Source organism: Hemiscyllium ocellatum, chromosome 20 (assembly GCF_020745735.1).
Source record: "Hemiscyllium ocellatum isolate sHemOce1 chromosome 20, sHemOce1.pat.X.cur, whole genome shotgun sequence".
NCBI classification, from domain to species: domain Eukaryota; kingdom Metazoa; phylum Chordata; class Chondrichthyes; order Orectolobiformes; family Hemiscylliidae; genus Hemiscyllium; species Hemiscyllium ocellatum.
Window position 1 is genome coordinate 4,916,110 of NC_083420.1, and position 18,949 is coordinate 4,935,058.

The 18,949-nt window shown below is 38.5% G+C and overlaps 1 protein-coding gene across 1 annotated transcript in view; it reads right to left on the bottom strand.

Annotated features, from left to right (window-relative positions):
- Positions 1–3,225: 3,225 nt before the first annotated feature.
- gspt1 (G1 to S phase transition 1) overlaps positions 3,226–18,949 on the bottom strand; it is a 51,329-nt gene continuing 35,605 nt past the window's right edge. Inside the window, exons 10-14 of the mRNA XM_060840442.1 lie at positions 16,156–16,236; positions 14,499–14,672; positions 9,462–9,551; positions 7,975–8,143; positions 3,226–6,644 (exon numbers count right to left, since the gene is read on the bottom strand). Of these exons, the coding sequence (XP_060696425.1) occupies positions 6,592–6,644; positions 7,975–8,143; positions 9,462–9,551; positions 14,499–14,672; positions 16,156–16,236 (567 nt within the window). The 3' untranslated portion in view covers positions 3,226–6,591. The remainder of the gene's footprint in view (positions 6,645–7,974; positions 8,144–9,461; positions 9,552–14,498; positions 14,673–16,155; positions 16,237–18,949) is intronic.

The following is an 18,949-nucleotide window of genomic DNA, read 5'->3' on the forward strand; positions in this document are numbered from 1 at the left end:
GTCCAGGTGGATGGGGTGTGTTGGAGGCGGGAGAAGGGGTCGTCAGAGGGTGGGCGGGAGTCTTGGTTGTAAAAGTAGGCACGGAGGCGAAGGCGGCAGAAGAATTGTTCAATATCTCGCCGCGTGTTGAACTCATTAATCCGAGGGCGTAGGGGAATGAAGGTGAGGCCTCTGCTGAGGACTGATCTTTCATCCTGAGAGGGGGGGGGGGGGGGGTCTGGAGGGATGGTGAAGATCCGGCAAGGTTGGGAGCTAGGACCTGGTGTCGGACTGGAGCTAGGAGTGGGGGCGGGGTTAGACGTGGTGACGAAGCTTGGTGTGGGGGCGGGGTTAAGAGTGGGGGCACGGTTACACGTGGGGACGAAATTTCTCATTTCCCCTCCCCCCACCATGTCTCAGTCGGTTCCCTCAACTCAGCACCGCCCTCCTAACCTGCAATCCTCTTCCTGACCTCTCCGCCCCCACCCCACTCCAGTCTATCACCCTCACCTTGACCTCCTTCCACCTATCACATCTCCATTGTCTCTCCCCCAAGTCCCTCCTCCCTACCTTTTATCTTAGCCTGCCTGGCACCCTCTCCTCATTCCTGATGAAAGGCTCTGGCCCGAAACGTCGAATTTCCTGTTCCTTGGATGCTGCCTGACCTGCTGTGCTTTAACCAGCAACACATTTTCAGCTGCAAGCTATCAGGGTCAAGGGACCTCTCTACCTTTAGCTCCATTCATTTGTCTAACATTACTTCTAGTGTTGGCAATAATGCTTAATTCCTCTCCCACAATGTAGGTTTGGCTTAATGACATAGGTTTTCTGTATGATTCAGGTTAATTATGAACATGCAAATGTTTCTGTAGCCATGGCGATTTGTGTTGAAACAGAGTGCTACGTTGGTAGGACTAAAAGGTTTTATTTACCTTGGATGTTTGACTTAGCAAGGTAAGCCATTATGCTTTAAAAATCTTACACATTTCTAAAGTTTTTTTTAAAAAATCCAATAGTTCAGGAAAGGCTTTACTACGTTTTGCTTGGTTTCGGGCATTTCTGTGAAGACCTTGAATGGAGATGGTTATGTATTGTGATTCTCGTGAAAAGAATTGTACAAGGCACCTATTCGATTGTATCCCATTTCTACCTTCTTTGTACTATTCTCTTTTTCCTCCTTTTGTCACTGAAGTTAATCACTCCTAGCTCCTGACTCTGCTATTGTACGCAGAGTGCTTACAGGCTGGTCCACTTCAATTTCTGGTCACTGGGAACCCTCAAAATTGATAACAAGGGACTCTGAATGTAAAGGAGTTACAATTCTCTTACTGAATGTCTTTGTTTTAATGACTAATTAGCCATGCTGATTGCCTGGCATAAACTATTTACCAATTCAGCTAAATAATTTGGCTTCAATTTTTAAAACCAGACACCACCATGGAAGAACCTGAACACCAATGATAGTATGTATTCAGTGACTGTAAAAAATATCCTAAATGTGAAATGCATGAGTTGATCACAATCTGTGGTTTTTCATGGCTTTGATTAAATGAGGCTCATGATAAACACTGTTCTGCACCAGCTGTTAGTAAAGAACCACTTAGGGTCTCTGCTATTGCAACAGAAATGTTCTTTTCGAAGTTCTGGAATTTCTTTTTAAGAGCAGGATTGCCTTTCATCTCAGTCATATTGCCTGACTTTGCTGCCTCACTTCATCAGCTAAAACCTTCACTTAAATTTGTTGCCCTTTCATTATTCCAATACACTTCTGGCTGGTCTCCTACATTCTTCCCTCTAAAAATTTAAAGGTCAAGCTGCTTCCCATACCCTTCCTTACACTGTATTCTGTTTAGCCATCACCTCAGTGCTTGTTGACTTTGTATACAGACTCTGGTTAAGCAGCCTCTTAATTTTTCAGACATCCTTTTTGAAATCCTGCATGTCCCGACTTTGGCTTTCTTAGCCTATCATAGCCTCCTGTACTTACCTAGTTATTGCCTCTTGTGCATTTGAGTAGTTCCATCTGGTGACCATGCTTTCAACTGCATTGGTTTTAAGCACTGAAGTTTGAACCAATCCTCCCTAACACCACGCACCTGCCTCTGGAACTGAGTTTTGCTTAATATTGTCATATGATCCATCGTCAAAATTTGCTTTATAACACTTCTGTGGAGCACATTAGTACCTATAGCATAAAATTAAAAATAGGGTATTTCTACAAGCAACAACTTAGTGGTTTTGGGCAAAACAGCAACTTGGAAAAAGAAAGAATAGCATGGAGTGATCACACATTTGAGCACTGTTTGTGCTCAGTTACACAAACATTTTTTTGCCAATATTGTAATGGGTCTGTCTTTTGCTTGGGTGGAGTACAGAGTACTCAAAATAACCTTCAAAATAGACTTTTTTTTTCAAACCTCTTCAGCAAAACATTAATTGCTTCCACTTTTACACAGCAAATCTTCAAAAATGATCAATCATACACAAACCTATTTAGGCTCTTCAGACTCTTGTAAAAAGAGCATTCATTTCCCTCAATTTCTATCAAGGTGACTTTAATTTCTATTTAAAATATTCCCAACCAAAATTACCACTTTGGTCCATTAAACTAATGCCATGCAGCATTTTTTTTAATAAACCCAACCAGGTACTAATAATTCCAATAACAATGACAAAGTTACTAGTTTACTGATCATTAGTATAAATTAGAAACATTAATATCAAGTCAGCAAGTTCTTCATCTTGATATTGTATTGGAGGAGAAAATGCACGTCTCCAGTAGTTAGATCACATATGGATTTACCCAAAGCTGATCTAGTACAACACAATACAACAGATGTGCAAGGCTTTTTGGATTAAACCAAGCATCCCTGTTAATCCTTCCTATCCTCAATTTCTTTTCAGTCCTGTGGGTTAAATTCTTAGATCATACAAATAGACGAGTGCTGGCAGCTTCACGCAAGCTTTGGTGTAGTCTGCTAGTTAAACCACAGAGCGAAGTAAATACTGTTTGACTTTCCCTTAAGCCAGGAAATTGCAAGCAATGTTTCCATTTCCATCAAGGCTGAGATCAACAAGCTCAGTAGAGAGCTGAATAAGCCATGATTTTCCTGGTCTACATAACATGGCTAGTCATTTCCTAGGTACATTTGAAGCAGAGAACAATGTATTTTATTTTATTTGTCTCTTTGGTCTTACTGAATACAAATACAGTAAATTATTTCATGTAAATACCTTCAATAAAACTTTATTGTAATTTAAACACTATCCCACATACAATTTCACAACACACAACTTCATCTTGGCAATCAAGATTAGCTCAGCCAATTTAGGTTTGATAAAGGCGCTTACATACGTGAAGAGCCAGCACTTTTTAAAAAAAAAGAATGACTTTTCTATACAGTCAATTCTGGTTAAATAACCCATTTGCCACAAGACTATTCCCTAGGAATTCACAGAGATAATAATGTTCCATTGCACACAATTTATTTGTAATGAAATTGTCCATAATACAACCATCTTATGATCACTTTTACCCTTCTGTAGTTTGGTTAATGAAATGAGTCATAACATACAATGGATAAGTGCAATTTGCACTTTAAGCAAAGTACAGTGTGGACAAAGAAAATCATTTACAGCAACTTACAGCTGAAGTTCAGTTAAACAGAAAAATTCAGCAAGTTGATACAACTTTCTGTTCTCAGCTTTCAACAGATATTGAATCCCATGCATTTTAGCAAACAATATCCTGCACTGCACTTGAAAAGGTAATGTTTTAAATCACCTGGTTATTTGTATAGCCTGGTCACCGTAAGATCATAAGCACCTTTTAAGAAAGGAGCGTGTTGTAAGTACATGTATATAAAGGTAATCATTAATTTTAGGTATTTGGATGCGATGGTGCTAACCCTCCATATACTTAGCTAAAACAAACTCATTACTGCACATACCTTAAACAATGCATTGATCAATATACACTTCAATACCCAATTAGGATATAAAATTGTACTTTAAAGCAGAATTATTGCAAACACACCAAATCAGATTACCAAAAGGTATTTGCCACTAATACTCTATAAATCTTTTGCAATGTATGCTTTACAAATGGATGACCTTTCATAACTTGGAGAAAGTATCCAGTATGAAACCTTTTCAGCATACCAATTTATTTTTTTAGGCAAGGTTAATAATACAGCAAGCCTCTTCAGTGGAAATCTCACACCATCCTCTCTGCTCATCATAGTCAATAACGTAATTACATGAATGCATTTACATGATGAAAAGACAATACCAAATGTGTACTCTGGATCTCCAGTTAGAAACAATATGCCAATGAAAAGGAAATCAAATTTTATTTTGCGAGATTAAGAACGCATACAAGAAACTTGTATACTATACAATACTGTGGTCATATTTAACAGTTGTGCTGTCTTACACCAGGCTTGTGCAGTGCTAATGATACTTCATATAAAACAGACAACTTCAAGTGGGATTACCAAGACAAAGCCAACATCTGCCCATTTAAAAAGGGCATTCATACAGCAGCAATTAGCATTTTCTTTAGACGCTGACTTAACCAATTTAAAAAAGCACTGCAAGAGCAGAAACCATGGGAAATATTGCCATTAATATACTGAAGCACCAACTTTTCCTCAAAAGCAGCCAATTCCTGGATTTTGTTTTGAAGATAAAATAATGGTACTCTCATTTCCTTGCACTATTGGAACTAAACTTAACAGAAGCAAAACAAAACTAAGGGGAAAACAGTTGGCTGCCCAGTTGACTCACTAAAATATGTGACTAGATTTTGCGGCATTGGATCAATCAATTTCACAGGCAGTACACAGGTGCACTAGTAGCAGCCCAATGTATCAATGGGATTTGCTCCAATTTTGTGTTCAGGCATATCTTTCATCGAAAGTCTGAATGTAATTGCTTGACAACAAAATAAGGCGTAATTGCAATTTTTCAGAATTGACCCATTCACCCCATTGTCTATTCTCTCATCTTTAGGGCAAGTCCCATCATTCTTTAATAGAGTCCTTTTAATAACTGGAATAGTAACTTAGCGAGGGAGATTTTTATTTTTAAAAGTCCTCATCATGACTCTTTAGCAGTAACAAATTTACCACCATATTAAATAACTGCTGTCTCAAATACAAGAATTTCAAATATGTACAAGAACTATATTTTCTCATTTTGTATACCAACCACACCGGTTCTATTTCAGCTGATTTTTAAAATCTTCATTACTCATCTAAGAAATATCCATTCCCCTATAAAATAAATTTACTGAAAAATTAATAGTTTGATATGAAACTCGTAGCAAGTGTTAAAATCCCCCATCCAAAGTGACAAAATTATGACATGTGTACCCACATATTAACTGGTCTAAGTAATGTGTCCATACGCAAGAAAATAAAAATTTTGCCATAGATATTCCCATCTATTACATTAATTAGCATTTCACAATCAAAAGAATCAAACCGAGATACCCATGTTAATAACAAAAACAAATCGCTGAAAAATCTCAGGTCTGGCACCATCTGTGGAGAGAAATCGAAGAAAGGTCACAGGACTTGAAATGTTAACTGACTTCTCTCCACATACAGTACCAGACCTATTGAGATCTTCCAGCAGTTTCAGTTTTTGTTTCTGACTTCCAGCACCTGCAGTCCTTTTGGTTTTGTTACCCATGGAAATGTACTGCTTGTTCACTGTGGAATACAACACCGAAGCTCACAGCATTCACTGGTTTCTTTTCTCCCGAGATCTGTCCCAAACAATTCACATTTTTTATTTAGTTGTGGTTGCGTGTCTCTTTTTAAAAAAAAAGAGATTTGATTTTTTTGGAGGTAGCCCTAATGGAAGGGAAGCCATAGCTTCAAAATTAACAAATCTGCATTGTATCTTTTTCAGTACTGAAATAATGATTGTTGTTTTCCAGCACACATAGTTACATTAAAATGTTTTTGTGCAAGTTGAAAAAAACCCACAAAAACCACATCATATGGGTACATGGTGGATATTTATAAAACACACTTAGGACTAGAAGTGAAAATTAAAAATCTAAATAACAACTTGCTGGGACACCAGTTACCAAGCTCATGCAAGGCTCACTTCAAATAAATCCTTCCCAAAGTAACCCAAATGTCAGAAACATTTCAAATCAATTTTATTATCTCTACAGATGCCTTTTAAACACAGGAACACATACTGATCTGTTGAATAACCTGATCTAACTGGAAAAAGCAGATGAGCGAGAATGCACATAAAAGAGAATGATGCCAGAATAAAATAAACTTTTTTGGTTTAATTTTATTTTTGCAGGCAATTCTGTCCACATCAGTTAGGTAGCTACTGCTGTATTTCTAAAGAAGCAGATTTCAGAAGAAAAGGATTTAAAATGGTAGCTTAAACAATGGCATAGCAGAGCTCTCAATATGAGAAAGCTGACGTAAAATGTGGACATGTTTACAGCATTTTGCAGTTTATGGGGAGATAAAGGTATCGATGGGCAGAGAACAATGAAACCAAGAAAGGAAGGTGTGAAGTAGGCTGTTGCTGAGTCCTTTTTCATCACAGTATTGTGCAGCATTAGATAGTGGATGTTCAATCCTTTTCTGGGATCAGCTTAAGGACCTTCCCAATTGCAATAGTTTTACCTTTTGAGGAGAGAAAACAAGATAAATTTATTGCTTTGGTCAAATTAACTTTCATTAGACAAAACAACTTGCAATAAACTTGCCAAAATGTCATTTTATCTCAGCTTCTCAACTGGTGTTCAGAGTAAGGTTTCACACAGTCTATTTATTATCAATCTGACCAAGTTACAGCATTCCAGTCATACCATCTTAGCTTCCAGCCTCAATCACCAATTACCAGCACCATTTGGCATCTCCAACTTTGCAGAGAATGAGAAATGAGTAATCGCTGCTTGAAACCTGTGATTCTCTCTCAATAATCCATGGTCACAGAATCACAAAAGTATTACAGTTCAGAAGATTGTCATTAAGTTCATTTTGCCTGCAATGGCACTGTAAAGACTCAGTAGCTACACCACTTCTCGACTCATTAGTAATGGACAAGAGGAGAAATTAGTGGTTGGTGCAGCCATCAACACCAATAACCTCCAAATTAAATACAAGTCTGCCAACCTTAGTGACAATGACTTACACATAACTGAATCACAACAAACATTGGACATGATAGCTCAATGTCTTAGTAGAGTTGCTGCTTAGTACCAGGAACAAAGTTTCAAATGAAGCAAAACAAAAATAATGTAAACAGCTAAATTTCATTAACAAAAACTGTGGTGTGCTACACAGGGAGTGTGGATTTTTAATAACATGGTAAAGGAAGCTCCATTCATTAAAAACACCTGTCAACTCAATGAATTGTGTTGGATATAATGTCGAGATCCTCAATTCAATAAACCAATTCCTCAATTCTTGACAGGAATTTCAAAAATGCCAAGGGAACTGTGCACACACCTAACTACTTCAGGTAAACAATCAGATTGATTCATACCTCTGCACAAATGGAAAATCAACTCAATTCATAACAATCAAATACAGACAGATATCAATGTTTCCTTTAAGCTTCCTTTAGCAGAAGTAATTTTAAAATGTAAGACTTCAGGAAGAGAGAGGAAAATCCCACTTATGCTAATCCAAACCTGGCAAATCAATTTAGGTGATTCAAAACCTTTTTCTACAAAACATGCAGTGCACAAATCATGCAAGATTGTGTACAGTATATTTCAAGGGTGACTTACACTGTCCCCATCCACTCATGTTCCATTTCTAAACATGAATCAAGCTTTTCTATCACCTTTGTGGTCAAGTTACAGTAATAGCAAATATTGGAACTGATCAGAATTTATTAAGCATAAAAAAGTTGCAAAGACAATTTAAAAATTCAACTCAAAACATCCATGGAACAGATCCTTTATGGGCATTAAAGTGTGGACTTGTGCAAAAATCTGTTTCTCACCTTCGTCTCTCAAGGTAAAGCGCCCCATTTGAGGGAAATCTTTGAAGGTCTCAAGGCAGATAGTTCCAGCTGTCCTTAGACGAGCAATGCAAACCTGATCCTGTTTAACAAAACGAGGCCGTGTCTTGCTCTTTTCTCCAGACTTCTTATCTACCAGGCAGATTAAGGCCTAAAAACAAAATTGTTACCCAGAATCCGTTAACTACAAGTTTACATTGAAAATTGCATGAGAACCGCCAAAAGTCAAAATCAGATTATGACATACTTTCAGACTGGAGAAGGTAAAATGCCTTATTAATTTTTTAGGCACATTATTCCAAGCATGTTGACTTAAACATTGTACAGAGAGGATAATGCAAGTCAGAATTCAAGGGCAAGCACAAGAAATCTCTCAATACTTGAACCAAGCATATTATGACACCACCTTTCTGCAATTTATACAAGAAACAACTCTCCTCCTCCCCTCTCTCACAAAATCATTTAAACCACAAAGTGGAAAACTAACAGAATCCAGATGGCAGGGCAGTTATAACCATTTATTTTAAAAGGGGCACTAATAACATTGAGCACCTCAGCATTTGTAGAAATCTTTCCATATTGGTTTCCTTCATGTTAACAAACTGACAGACATTTTGGCCAAAATACTATTGATAAGGAGCAGCAAGACAGGGTCATGCCCCAAGCTTTTGTTTGAATGCACCCCTATCTCAAATCAGCAAGTTGAAACAGCACATGACTGGCTGACGTCTGAGTTACATGCATACTTAAGGGAGACGTTAAATAGCTTACTGAGTGTTTTAAAGGCATACGCCCAGATTAGGACTCAGCACTATCTTTCAGTATCCATCTACAAAAGAAACACTCCACTTACTTAATTTTCCACAATAAAGTGGTAATGAGAATGTCAGATCCTCAATTTCACAAGTTTATCATTTTTGTGAATGGAAATATTCAGCTGTACCGAAGTTCTTAGTCTGACCTGATCATTAATGGGCATAGCATCAAAAGGTACAGACAGAAAATAGGAGACAAAGAAAATCAGTTACCAAACTGGAAAGAACAGAAGGATTTGACATCCCTTGGTCTTTTCAGACATTCTCATAGTAAACCTCATCTATTTTCATAGACAATGCAAGTAACAAGAATATTAAAACATTATTAAGTGAAATTTGTTCGTTTGAATGGTTCTACAATCTGGCTATTAGATGGACATATCTTAACCCATGTAGTTAATATTTTATACAATTAAATAATCAGAATTCTTAAAGGTTAGTTCACGTTTAAACCAAATAATCCGAGAATTAATTTCTGTGGAAGAGATACCCAGAAATTTCAGGCACTGTCCCATTTATGTTGATGACCAATATTCAATTTATCAAATCACCAAATCATTTCTAACATAAACCTTTACAAAAGTCAACTATACAGGTATTTTTTGAAATAAAATCTGACAAAACAGATAATTGCTTTAACTTCTCTAGACTTACCGCAATCTGCACCTCTTCAATGCAAGTATGAATGTGCAGCACTGCATTGTAACCTGGGCAGATGATGGATTTATGTTCAATTATAACTATCTGCAATAAAAAGTGGAAAATTAATTCAACATTAATTCTGATAGTTTTTCAAGAAAAATGTATGCCAGCAGCTGAAAATGTACCTCCTAAGTCAATTTTCAGTAACTTAAAGGTAATCAAAGCCTACCCAGTGAGCTAGACGTAGCAAGACTATTTTTCAAATTCATTCACAGACTGTGAGTGACATTTGAAAAGATGACATTTGCAGCCATTCCCTAGGTTGACCTGCAACAAGCCTTTTCTGCAGCAGTCAGGGTGGAGAAGGAACAAGTTTCAGTGGATTGTAACCACAGTATACCAGTTGGAGAATGAATAAATGATTCTTGATCAGGGACCAAGCAAAATTGTTTGACCTGGATGCTAACCATCCAAACAAAAATTTTTAATCACATTTCTGACTTGGAGAGTGTGTGTCTTTACCATGTAAAATTGTTCAAATAGAAACAATCCAATGCCCTCATGAATGCCTCAATTGAACCTGCATCCATCATACTTCCAAGTAGTGCATTCTAATACTCACTCAGGAAGTTTTTCAAACCTTGAAAAACACTATAAACCTGTGTCCCCAGATTCTCCATCACTTAATGGATAGGAGTGGTTTCTGCTCATTTGTACTGTTCAGAACCCCCTCCAATTTTGAAAACTAGTAAATTTCCTCTTAGTGTTCTCCTCTCTAAGGAAAACAGTCCCAACTTCTTCAGTCTTTCCTCCTAGCTGAAGTGTTTCACCCCAGAACCATTCTTGTAAATTTCTCCAACATTTTTCCAATGGTGTGGCAGCAAAGACTGCACAAAATACTTCAAGATCCAACTAGTGTCTAATGTGAATTTAGTATAATCTCTTGCTCTTGTACTATGTGGCCTATTAATGAAGTATGGCATAATCTCTGCTTTATTAATAGCTCTTTACCAGTCTTGCCATATTTAATTAAGTGGTTTTGCACATAGATTTGTACCTTTTCTTTATACAGTCTTTCCCTGTTCTTTGTACTAAAGTACATCACTCCTCTGCATGGAACTTCATCTGCTACCTCCCTGATCACTCCTCCCAACATGTCAATATCCTTTTGAAGTTCTAACCTGCCCTACTCAAAGTTGACAATTCTCACAAACTTTATATCATTCATAAGCTTTGAAATTGTTCCTTGCACATCAAGGTTTGGATCAGTAGTCAGGATCAGGAAAAGCAAAGATTGCAGTTCTCAGGAGAAGGAAACTCTACTCAGAACTTTATTGTGGCCTGAAAATTAGTCATTGTTTCCTATCCAGCAGCCAATTTTGCATCCATGTTACTACCGTGCTTTTATTCCCTGATTGACAACTTTCCACAAGTTTGTTGTGTGGTACTGCATACAGCACCCTTTGGCAGTCAAGTACAAATCAGCAGCCTCTCTCTCATCACCTCTTCAAAAATTCCTGCAAGTTATTTAGAAATGGCTTCTCCTCAACAAATCCAGTTGGAATATTTCCAATCAACCACATTTTGCCATGTGACTATTCAATTTATTTTGAGTCATTGCAGAAATCTGTGGAAACAAAGTTAAATTGACTGGTCTGTAATTGCTAGGCTTATCTTAAACTTTTTGAACAAGGATATAATGCTTGCAATTTTCCACAACCACCCCTTAAATCAAGCGAAGACTGAAAAGTTATTGCTGGTGCCTCCAGAATTTCCATACTCAATTTTTTTAATATCCAAGGATGTATCTCATCCACCAATACTTAATTAACAAAGTACTGACAGTTTATCCAATAACACCTTGGCAAGCATTTTTAATCCCTTTTGATGACCAAGTTTCCTCGTCTATCACCATGGCTGCATCAGTATATGCCTCACAGCTAGAGAGAAATACAAAGCATTCAATAAATACCAAGCCATATGCAAATCCTCTTTTGTTCTAATCAGGCCTACTATTTCTTTCATCACCTTTTTACTACTGACGAACTAAGAGAATACTTAGGGATTTTTATGTTTGTTACAAACTTGCTTAATCACTCGGCTTCTCATGTATGCTTGGTTTTCAATTTTGATTATCTGATACTTGTTTACATGCATTTTTCTTCAGGTTAATTTCAATTGCCTTTGTCAATGAGGAAGATCTGGATCAGTTTATTCTATCTTACTTTTTTGAAGAAATATGTTTTGACTTTGCCCATGTCACCCACTTTCATTGCTCAGCTCCTGTTTCTTTCACCAAATTTTCGATCCAGCCCCCAGCTTTGTTCTAACTGCACTCAAGTCTCAGACTGTCAATGGATTTTCTTACATCGACCAATGTAGCAAGTTTTGAGAAGATCTATAAGCTCAGGTTGAGGTTTTCGATGTAGGTTTGCTCGCTGAGCTGCACGATTCGTTTCCAGACATTTCGTTACCCTACTAGGTAACATCTTCAGTGGGCCTCAGGCGAAGCAATGCTGAAAATTCCTGCTTTCTATTTATATGTTTGGATTTCTTTGGGTTGGTGATGTCATTTCCTGTGGTGATGTTATTTCCTGTGGTGAAGTCACTTCCTGTTCCTTTTCTCAGGGGATGGTAGATGGGGTCTAACTCGTGTGTTTGTTGATCGAGTTCCAATTGGAATGTCATGCTTCTAGGAATTCTTGTGCGTGTATTTGTTTGGCTTGTCCTAGGATGGATGTGTTTTCCCAATCGAAGTGGTGTCCACCCTCCTCCATATGTGAGGATACTAATGAGAGAGGGTCATGTCTTTTTGTGGCTAGTTGGTGTTCATGTAGCCTAGTGGCTAGTCCACCAATTTCTCAGCAACAAACCCAAACAAGCAGACAAAACATGTCCAGAAACTCTAGCCACTCTCCCCTACATCAAAGACATCTCAGAAATGACTGCCAGACTACTCAGACCCCTTGGCATCATGGTAGCCGACAAACCCACCAACATACTAAAACAGCAGCTAATGAACTTGAAAGACCCTATACAGACAATGAGCAAAACTAAATGTTATTTACAAAATACCATGCAAGGACTGTAATAAAAACTACATTGGACAAACAGGCAGAAAACTAGCCACCAGGATACATGAGCAAAGGAACAGGAAGTGACTTCACCACAGGAAATAACATCACCAAGCCAAAAAACCCAAACATATAAATAGAAAGCAGGAATTTTCAGCATTACTTCACCTGAGGCCCACTAAAGGTGTTACCCAGTAGGGTCACGAAACGTCTGGAAATGAACCTTACAGCTCAGCGAGCAAACCTACATCCATTGACCAATGTAATTTTCCACCGTCACCTTAATCATTACAGTACAGTGATCACTGCCCTCACAGATCAATTTGGTCCAACTTGTCCCACGAACCAGGGCTAAAAATTTCTTTGTTGGCCTAAATACAAACTGCTGCAGGAAATTTTCCTGAATACACCAAGATCACCCTTCCTGCCCCCTTAAAAGTCAGAGCCATAAAGTTGTACAGCATGAAAACAGACCCTTTGGTCCAACTTGGCCATACCAACCAAATTGATCGAACCCTATTTGCCACATAGACCTCTAAACCGTTCCTATTCAAATAACCATCCAGATGCCTTTTCAATGTTGTAATTGTACCAGCCTCCAATTCCTCTGGCAGCTCATTCCATACACGTACCACCCTCTGCATGAAATCTTTCCCCTCTCACCTTAAACCTATGCCCTCTAGTTTGGACTCCTCTACCCATGCAAAAAGACCTTGGCTATTCACCCTATCTATGCCCCTCATGATTTTATAAACCTCTCAGGTCACCCCTCGACCTCCAATGTTCCAGGAAAAATTAGCCCCAGCCTATTCAGCCTTTCCCTGTAGCTTAAACACTCGATTTCCCTGCAACATTCTTGTACATCTTTTCTGCACCCGTGCTCATTAACCAGTCTATACACAAATGATCATTCAATGAGGTTGACAACTCTTGTTTCCATATAGATTAGTTTCTCTTTCCTGAGAATCAGTGGTCTATGGATGAAGTTGCACTTTTTGTATCCCTCAACTCTGGTCAAACTGATTCTGACCTTGAAGGGATGGTGGTACTGTACTGGTAGTGCCACTAGACTAGTAACCAAGAGATAAAAACAAGGACTGCAGATGCTGGAAACTAAAATGCTAGCAGTGTACGACAGAAAACACGGGTTGTTCAGAAAAGACAGGAAAGGGGGGCACTTTAGGGAAATGAATTGGTAAGGCCATTAAGTAACATGTGTTGCTGGAAAAGCGCAGCAGGTCAGGCATTATCCAAGGAGCAGGAAATTCGACATTTCGGGCATAAGCCCTTCATCAGGAATCTGATGAAGGGCTTATGCCAGAAACTTCAAATTTCCTGCTCCTTGTATGCTGCCTGACCTGCTGCGCTTTTCCAGCAACACATTTTCAGCTCTGATACTCCAGCATCTGCAGACCTCACTTTTTCCTCCATTAAGTAACATGTCTGACTGGATAGCTCCAAAGAATTGGCAAGGATTAAATGGTCATCTCCTGTGCTGCAACATCTATTAACTCAAATGAAGTCAAAGATTTGCATTCAAGCCTGATAGTCTTACTCAATAAAATCCAATGAAGTTACTGCTCAAGATAACATGTGTAAAACAGATATTAGCGAGAACACATTCAAACTGAGGAAGCCATACACTTGGCAGAGTAACCTCTATGTACTTCAGTAATGAAAGAATAAATAGTACTGATTTTGGTGAAGCAGTTAACCAAATTGTACATTTTGCGGGGCTTGGAATTTATCCAAAATATTTCGTTGTGGGAGATAGATATATTACGTAATTAATATTTTCAGGAAATTGCCACTAGATCATGAAATTGGATTTTAACTTATCAGCTGAACTGAATAGCCCCATTTCTTCCAACATTCAGGTCATTTTCAGAATTAACTTGACAAATTATCCACTCTGAAGGTGAGTGATACTACAAATATTTTTTGTTGTCTTTTAATCAAAAAAGCAGAAATTTACCTGAGCATCAAAAGTACGTCCTGAGTGGCAAAGGCTGCCATGATCACACAGGATGAATCCTGGCAAAATCTCCTCCTCTTCAATACCTTTCAGTCGTATCTTTAGATTTTCACCTGGGTCTGCAGTTTCAGTTTCTACATCATCAGACAGGAGACCCAGAACTTCAACGTTGTGCTGAAAATAGAGTATCAACATTATCTTTTTCTATTTAACATTCATGTTTTCTCCTGAGTAACTGTTCAGATTTAATCCAAAAGTAACAATGCATACTGTATTAGTTGAGTCAATTTAGCAACTTTTCCACAAAAATCAACTGAAAGGAAATCACAGTGACCAGCCAAATATATAAAAGTTAAACTATAATAATCACAAGAACTTGGCAACTAATTGTAAAAGAAATTATATTTCATGTGGGTTTCACTGGTGACTTTTGAAACAAAAAAAGTCACTCAAGGGATGTGGACATCACTAGCAAAGCCAGCATTTATTGCCCACCCTAATTGCTCAGAGGACCAAGAGTCAACCACAATGCGATGGGTCTGGAGTCACATGTAGACCAGACCAGGTGGTAATGACAGATTTCCTTCCCAAAAAGATATTACTGGACTAGATGAATCAACAATTAACAAATGGATTTGTGATCATTAGACCGTTAATTCCAGATTCTTTATTGAACTCAATTTCTATCATCCGCCATGGCAGAATTTGAACCTGATCCCCAGAATAGGAGTTCAGTTTCTGGTTTAATAGACTAGTTATAATACCATTAGGCCATTGCTGGCAAAACTAGCATTTATATCTATTCATAATTATATTGTAAGTGAATAACTTGCTGGCCAATTTCAGAGGGCAGTTGAAAGTCAACTAAGTTGCAGGGGCTCAGGAGTCACTTGTAGGCCAGACCAGATAAGGATGGGAGATTTCCTCCCCAGGAGGACATCGGCGAAGCCAAATATCTTTTCACATCAGTTGACTGTGTATCACGGTCACTATTACCGAGACTGACTTTCAATATCTTATTGTTTTATTCATTAAAATTTGAATCCCACCAGTTGCAGAGGTGAAATGAGATTCAAACCTGTGCCCCCGAAGGTTAGCACAGTCCAATGACATTACCGTTATGCTTCCACCTTTCTGCAAACTCAACATCTGGGAGGATTGACAATCTTTTCTGTTATTAAAGATATAAATATACTAAGATGCAACATTGAGTAGACCAACAAGTTTTCTCACTTAATCCTTCAGCTTGGTGTTTGATTAATCGTCACCGAGGTGCACAGAATCACAATTTACCTTTCTTTTCAATAATGAAGAAAAACTAGCTACAAACTAGAACTTGGATTAAGATTTTAAAATCTCAAATTACCGTCCATAACTAAACAACAAATGTACAAGGACTACAGCAATCCTAAGCAGATCACTATCTTCTAGGGCTAAAGTTCAGGTTTGAGAGAAACACCCAGCTTGAAGAAAGATTCTCTGGCTTAAAAAAAAATTTTGATTCTCTGAAAAATAATTTCCCTGCAATATGTATTATGGTATATGGGAGCCCAACAGACACTTACAGCTAATATTGAATGAAATATCCAACTGCAAGCTAAATTATTAAACAATTCATCATAATAAATGCATACGTAATAACTGCAAATAAACTTACTTTATTTGGCATCATGACAAGTTGGTGTCCTTTTCCAATTAATCCAGATTCTAGTTTACCGAGAACCACAGTACCCATATCCTATATAAAAAAATAAAATGAATTGTTCAGCCAGTCTGAACCATTTGAAACCAGTTTACCATATTCCTGTTGCCCATGCCATCCACAACTTAAACTACCTTTCATTCAACAATCCATTTTTTAAGGAATTACTTTGTGATCAATTTTCTTTCGGAAAGTTGACTTTCTCCCATTTACAATTGAAACAGTTGGAATATTTCAGAAATGAAAATTGAGCTAAATAGTAAATGTTGTCTATATTTTAATGTACTTTCTACTGCAAGTACAAACCTCTGAATTAAGATAGCCTGAGTTAGCATCAATTTCTTGTAAATCTCAATACTGGCCAAAAAAAATCAGATACTGCCAGGATACATACAGCAAGGTCATCAGGTTTCACTGCTGAATATGTAATTGCAGTGTTATAACTCCAAGTCCACACTAAATCCCAACAATAACTGCTCATACTTTTTATAAATAGTGTGATGTTGCAAGGCATTTAAAAAAAATACTTTAAAAGAAATGTAACACTGAGCTACTCAGGAGATACCTGCTCAGATTGTCAATAGCCTGGCCAGAGGTTTGAAGTAGTTGGGCTGGTAGCATTAGATTGCTTCCAGGGCAAAGTGAGTGACAGATGTGCTCACCATTTAAAAAATTATTCATCTTAATTAACAGATTTTAATATGGTTTGAACTGTTCTATGAATTGCAACTCTGATGATCAAGCAGGTTATTAAAGTCATTGTAATTATTACACTGAAGTGGTCAACTGAAAGCCTTCAAGGACAGAAATAGATCATCACTTCAGTGGAAGGAGGCAATGTGTGCAGTTTCATGCCCAAATATTTGCAGATTATACAAATCATGGAAATTATGACATCTCAAAGAATGCTAACTTCAGCCAGGTTTCAAAAAGGGTGAGATTTTCTGGAACTAACTTAGTGAAATAAAAGCTTTTTGAAGGGAACAAACTGCTCAGAATTTAACATGATGCAGCTTCAAACACAACTGATTAGTTGTTTATCTTAGCAAACAATAAAAACACACACTGAAAAGGTGTGCAAAGTACATAAATATAATAAAGTCAAGAACAAAGAAAATTACAGCACAGGAACAGGCCCTTTGGCCCTCCAAGCCTGCACCAATCCAGATCTGCCACCTAAACCTACCACCTATTTTCTAAGGATTTGTACCCCTCTGTTCCATGCCCATTCATGTACATTTAGATACATCTTAAATGATGTTATTGTTCCTGCCCCTACCACCTCTGCTGGCAACATGTTCCAGACACCCACCACTCTCTGCGCAAAGAATTTTGCATATATATCTACCCTAAAAACATTCTCCCCACCCCTCACTTTGAATTAGTGACCCCTCGTAATTGAGCCCCCCACTCTGGGTAAAATGTTTCTTGCTATCCACCTTGTCTACACCTCTAATGATTTTGTAAACCGTAATCAGGTCCCCCCCAACCTCCATCTTCCTAATGAAAATAATTAGATTAGATTAGATTAGATTAGATTACTTACAGTGTGGAAACAGGCCCTTCGGCCCAACAAGTCCACACCGACCCGCCGAAGCGCAACCCACCCATACCCCTATATTTACCTCTTACCTAACACTACGGGCAATTTATCATGGCCAATTTACCTGACCGGCACATCTTTGGACTGTGGGAGGAAACCAGAACACCCGGAGGAAACCCATGCAGACACGGGGAGAATGTGCAAACTCCACACAGTCAGTCGCCTGAGGCGGGAATTGAACCCAGGTCTCTGGCGCTGTGAGGCAGCAGTGCTAACCACTGTGCCACCGTGCCGCCCAACTGTGCCACCATGCCGTCTAATCTACTCAACCGCTCTTTATAGCTAGCAACCTCAATACCAGGCAACATCCTGGTGAACATTCTCTGCACCCTCCCCAAAGCATCCACATCCTGTACGCAGTGTTGCAAATGCAGCACAACCAAAGTCTTATACAACTGTAACATGACCTGTCCATTCTTGTACTCAATACCGCACCTGATGAAGAAAATCATGCTGTATGCCCTCTTGACCATTTTACTGACCTGCGTTGCCACCTTCAAGGTACAATGGACCTGAGCACCCAGATCTCTCTGTACATCAACTTCCCCCAGGGCTTTGCATTTACTGTATAGTTTGCTCTTGAATTGGATCTTCCAAAATGCATCACCTCACATTTGCCTGGATTGAAATCCATCTGCCACTTCTTTACCCAACTCACCAATCTATATTCTGCTGCTTTGTCTGACAGCCCCCTTCACTGTCTGCTACTCTGCCAATCTTAGTGTCATCTGCAAACTTGCTAATCAGGCAACCCACACCCTCCTCCAAATCATTTACATATATCACAAACAACAGTGGTCTCAGCAAAAATCCCTGTGGACCACTGGTCAGGGGTGTCCATTTTGAGAAACCCCTGCTACAACTGTCTCCTGTTGCCCTGCCAGTTCTCTAACCATCCATTAAGAACACCCTGGACCCCATGCAACTTTACCCTCTCCATCAGCCTACCATGGGGAACCTTATCAAACACCTTACTAAAATCCACGTATATCACATTTACATCCCTTCCCTTAATCAACTTTGTCACCTCCTCAAAGAATTCTACTAGGTTTGGAAGACATGACCTTCCATGCACAAAACCATGTTGCCAATCACTGATAAGACCATTTTCTTCCAAATGGGAATCTCTCTTACTCCTCAGTAGCT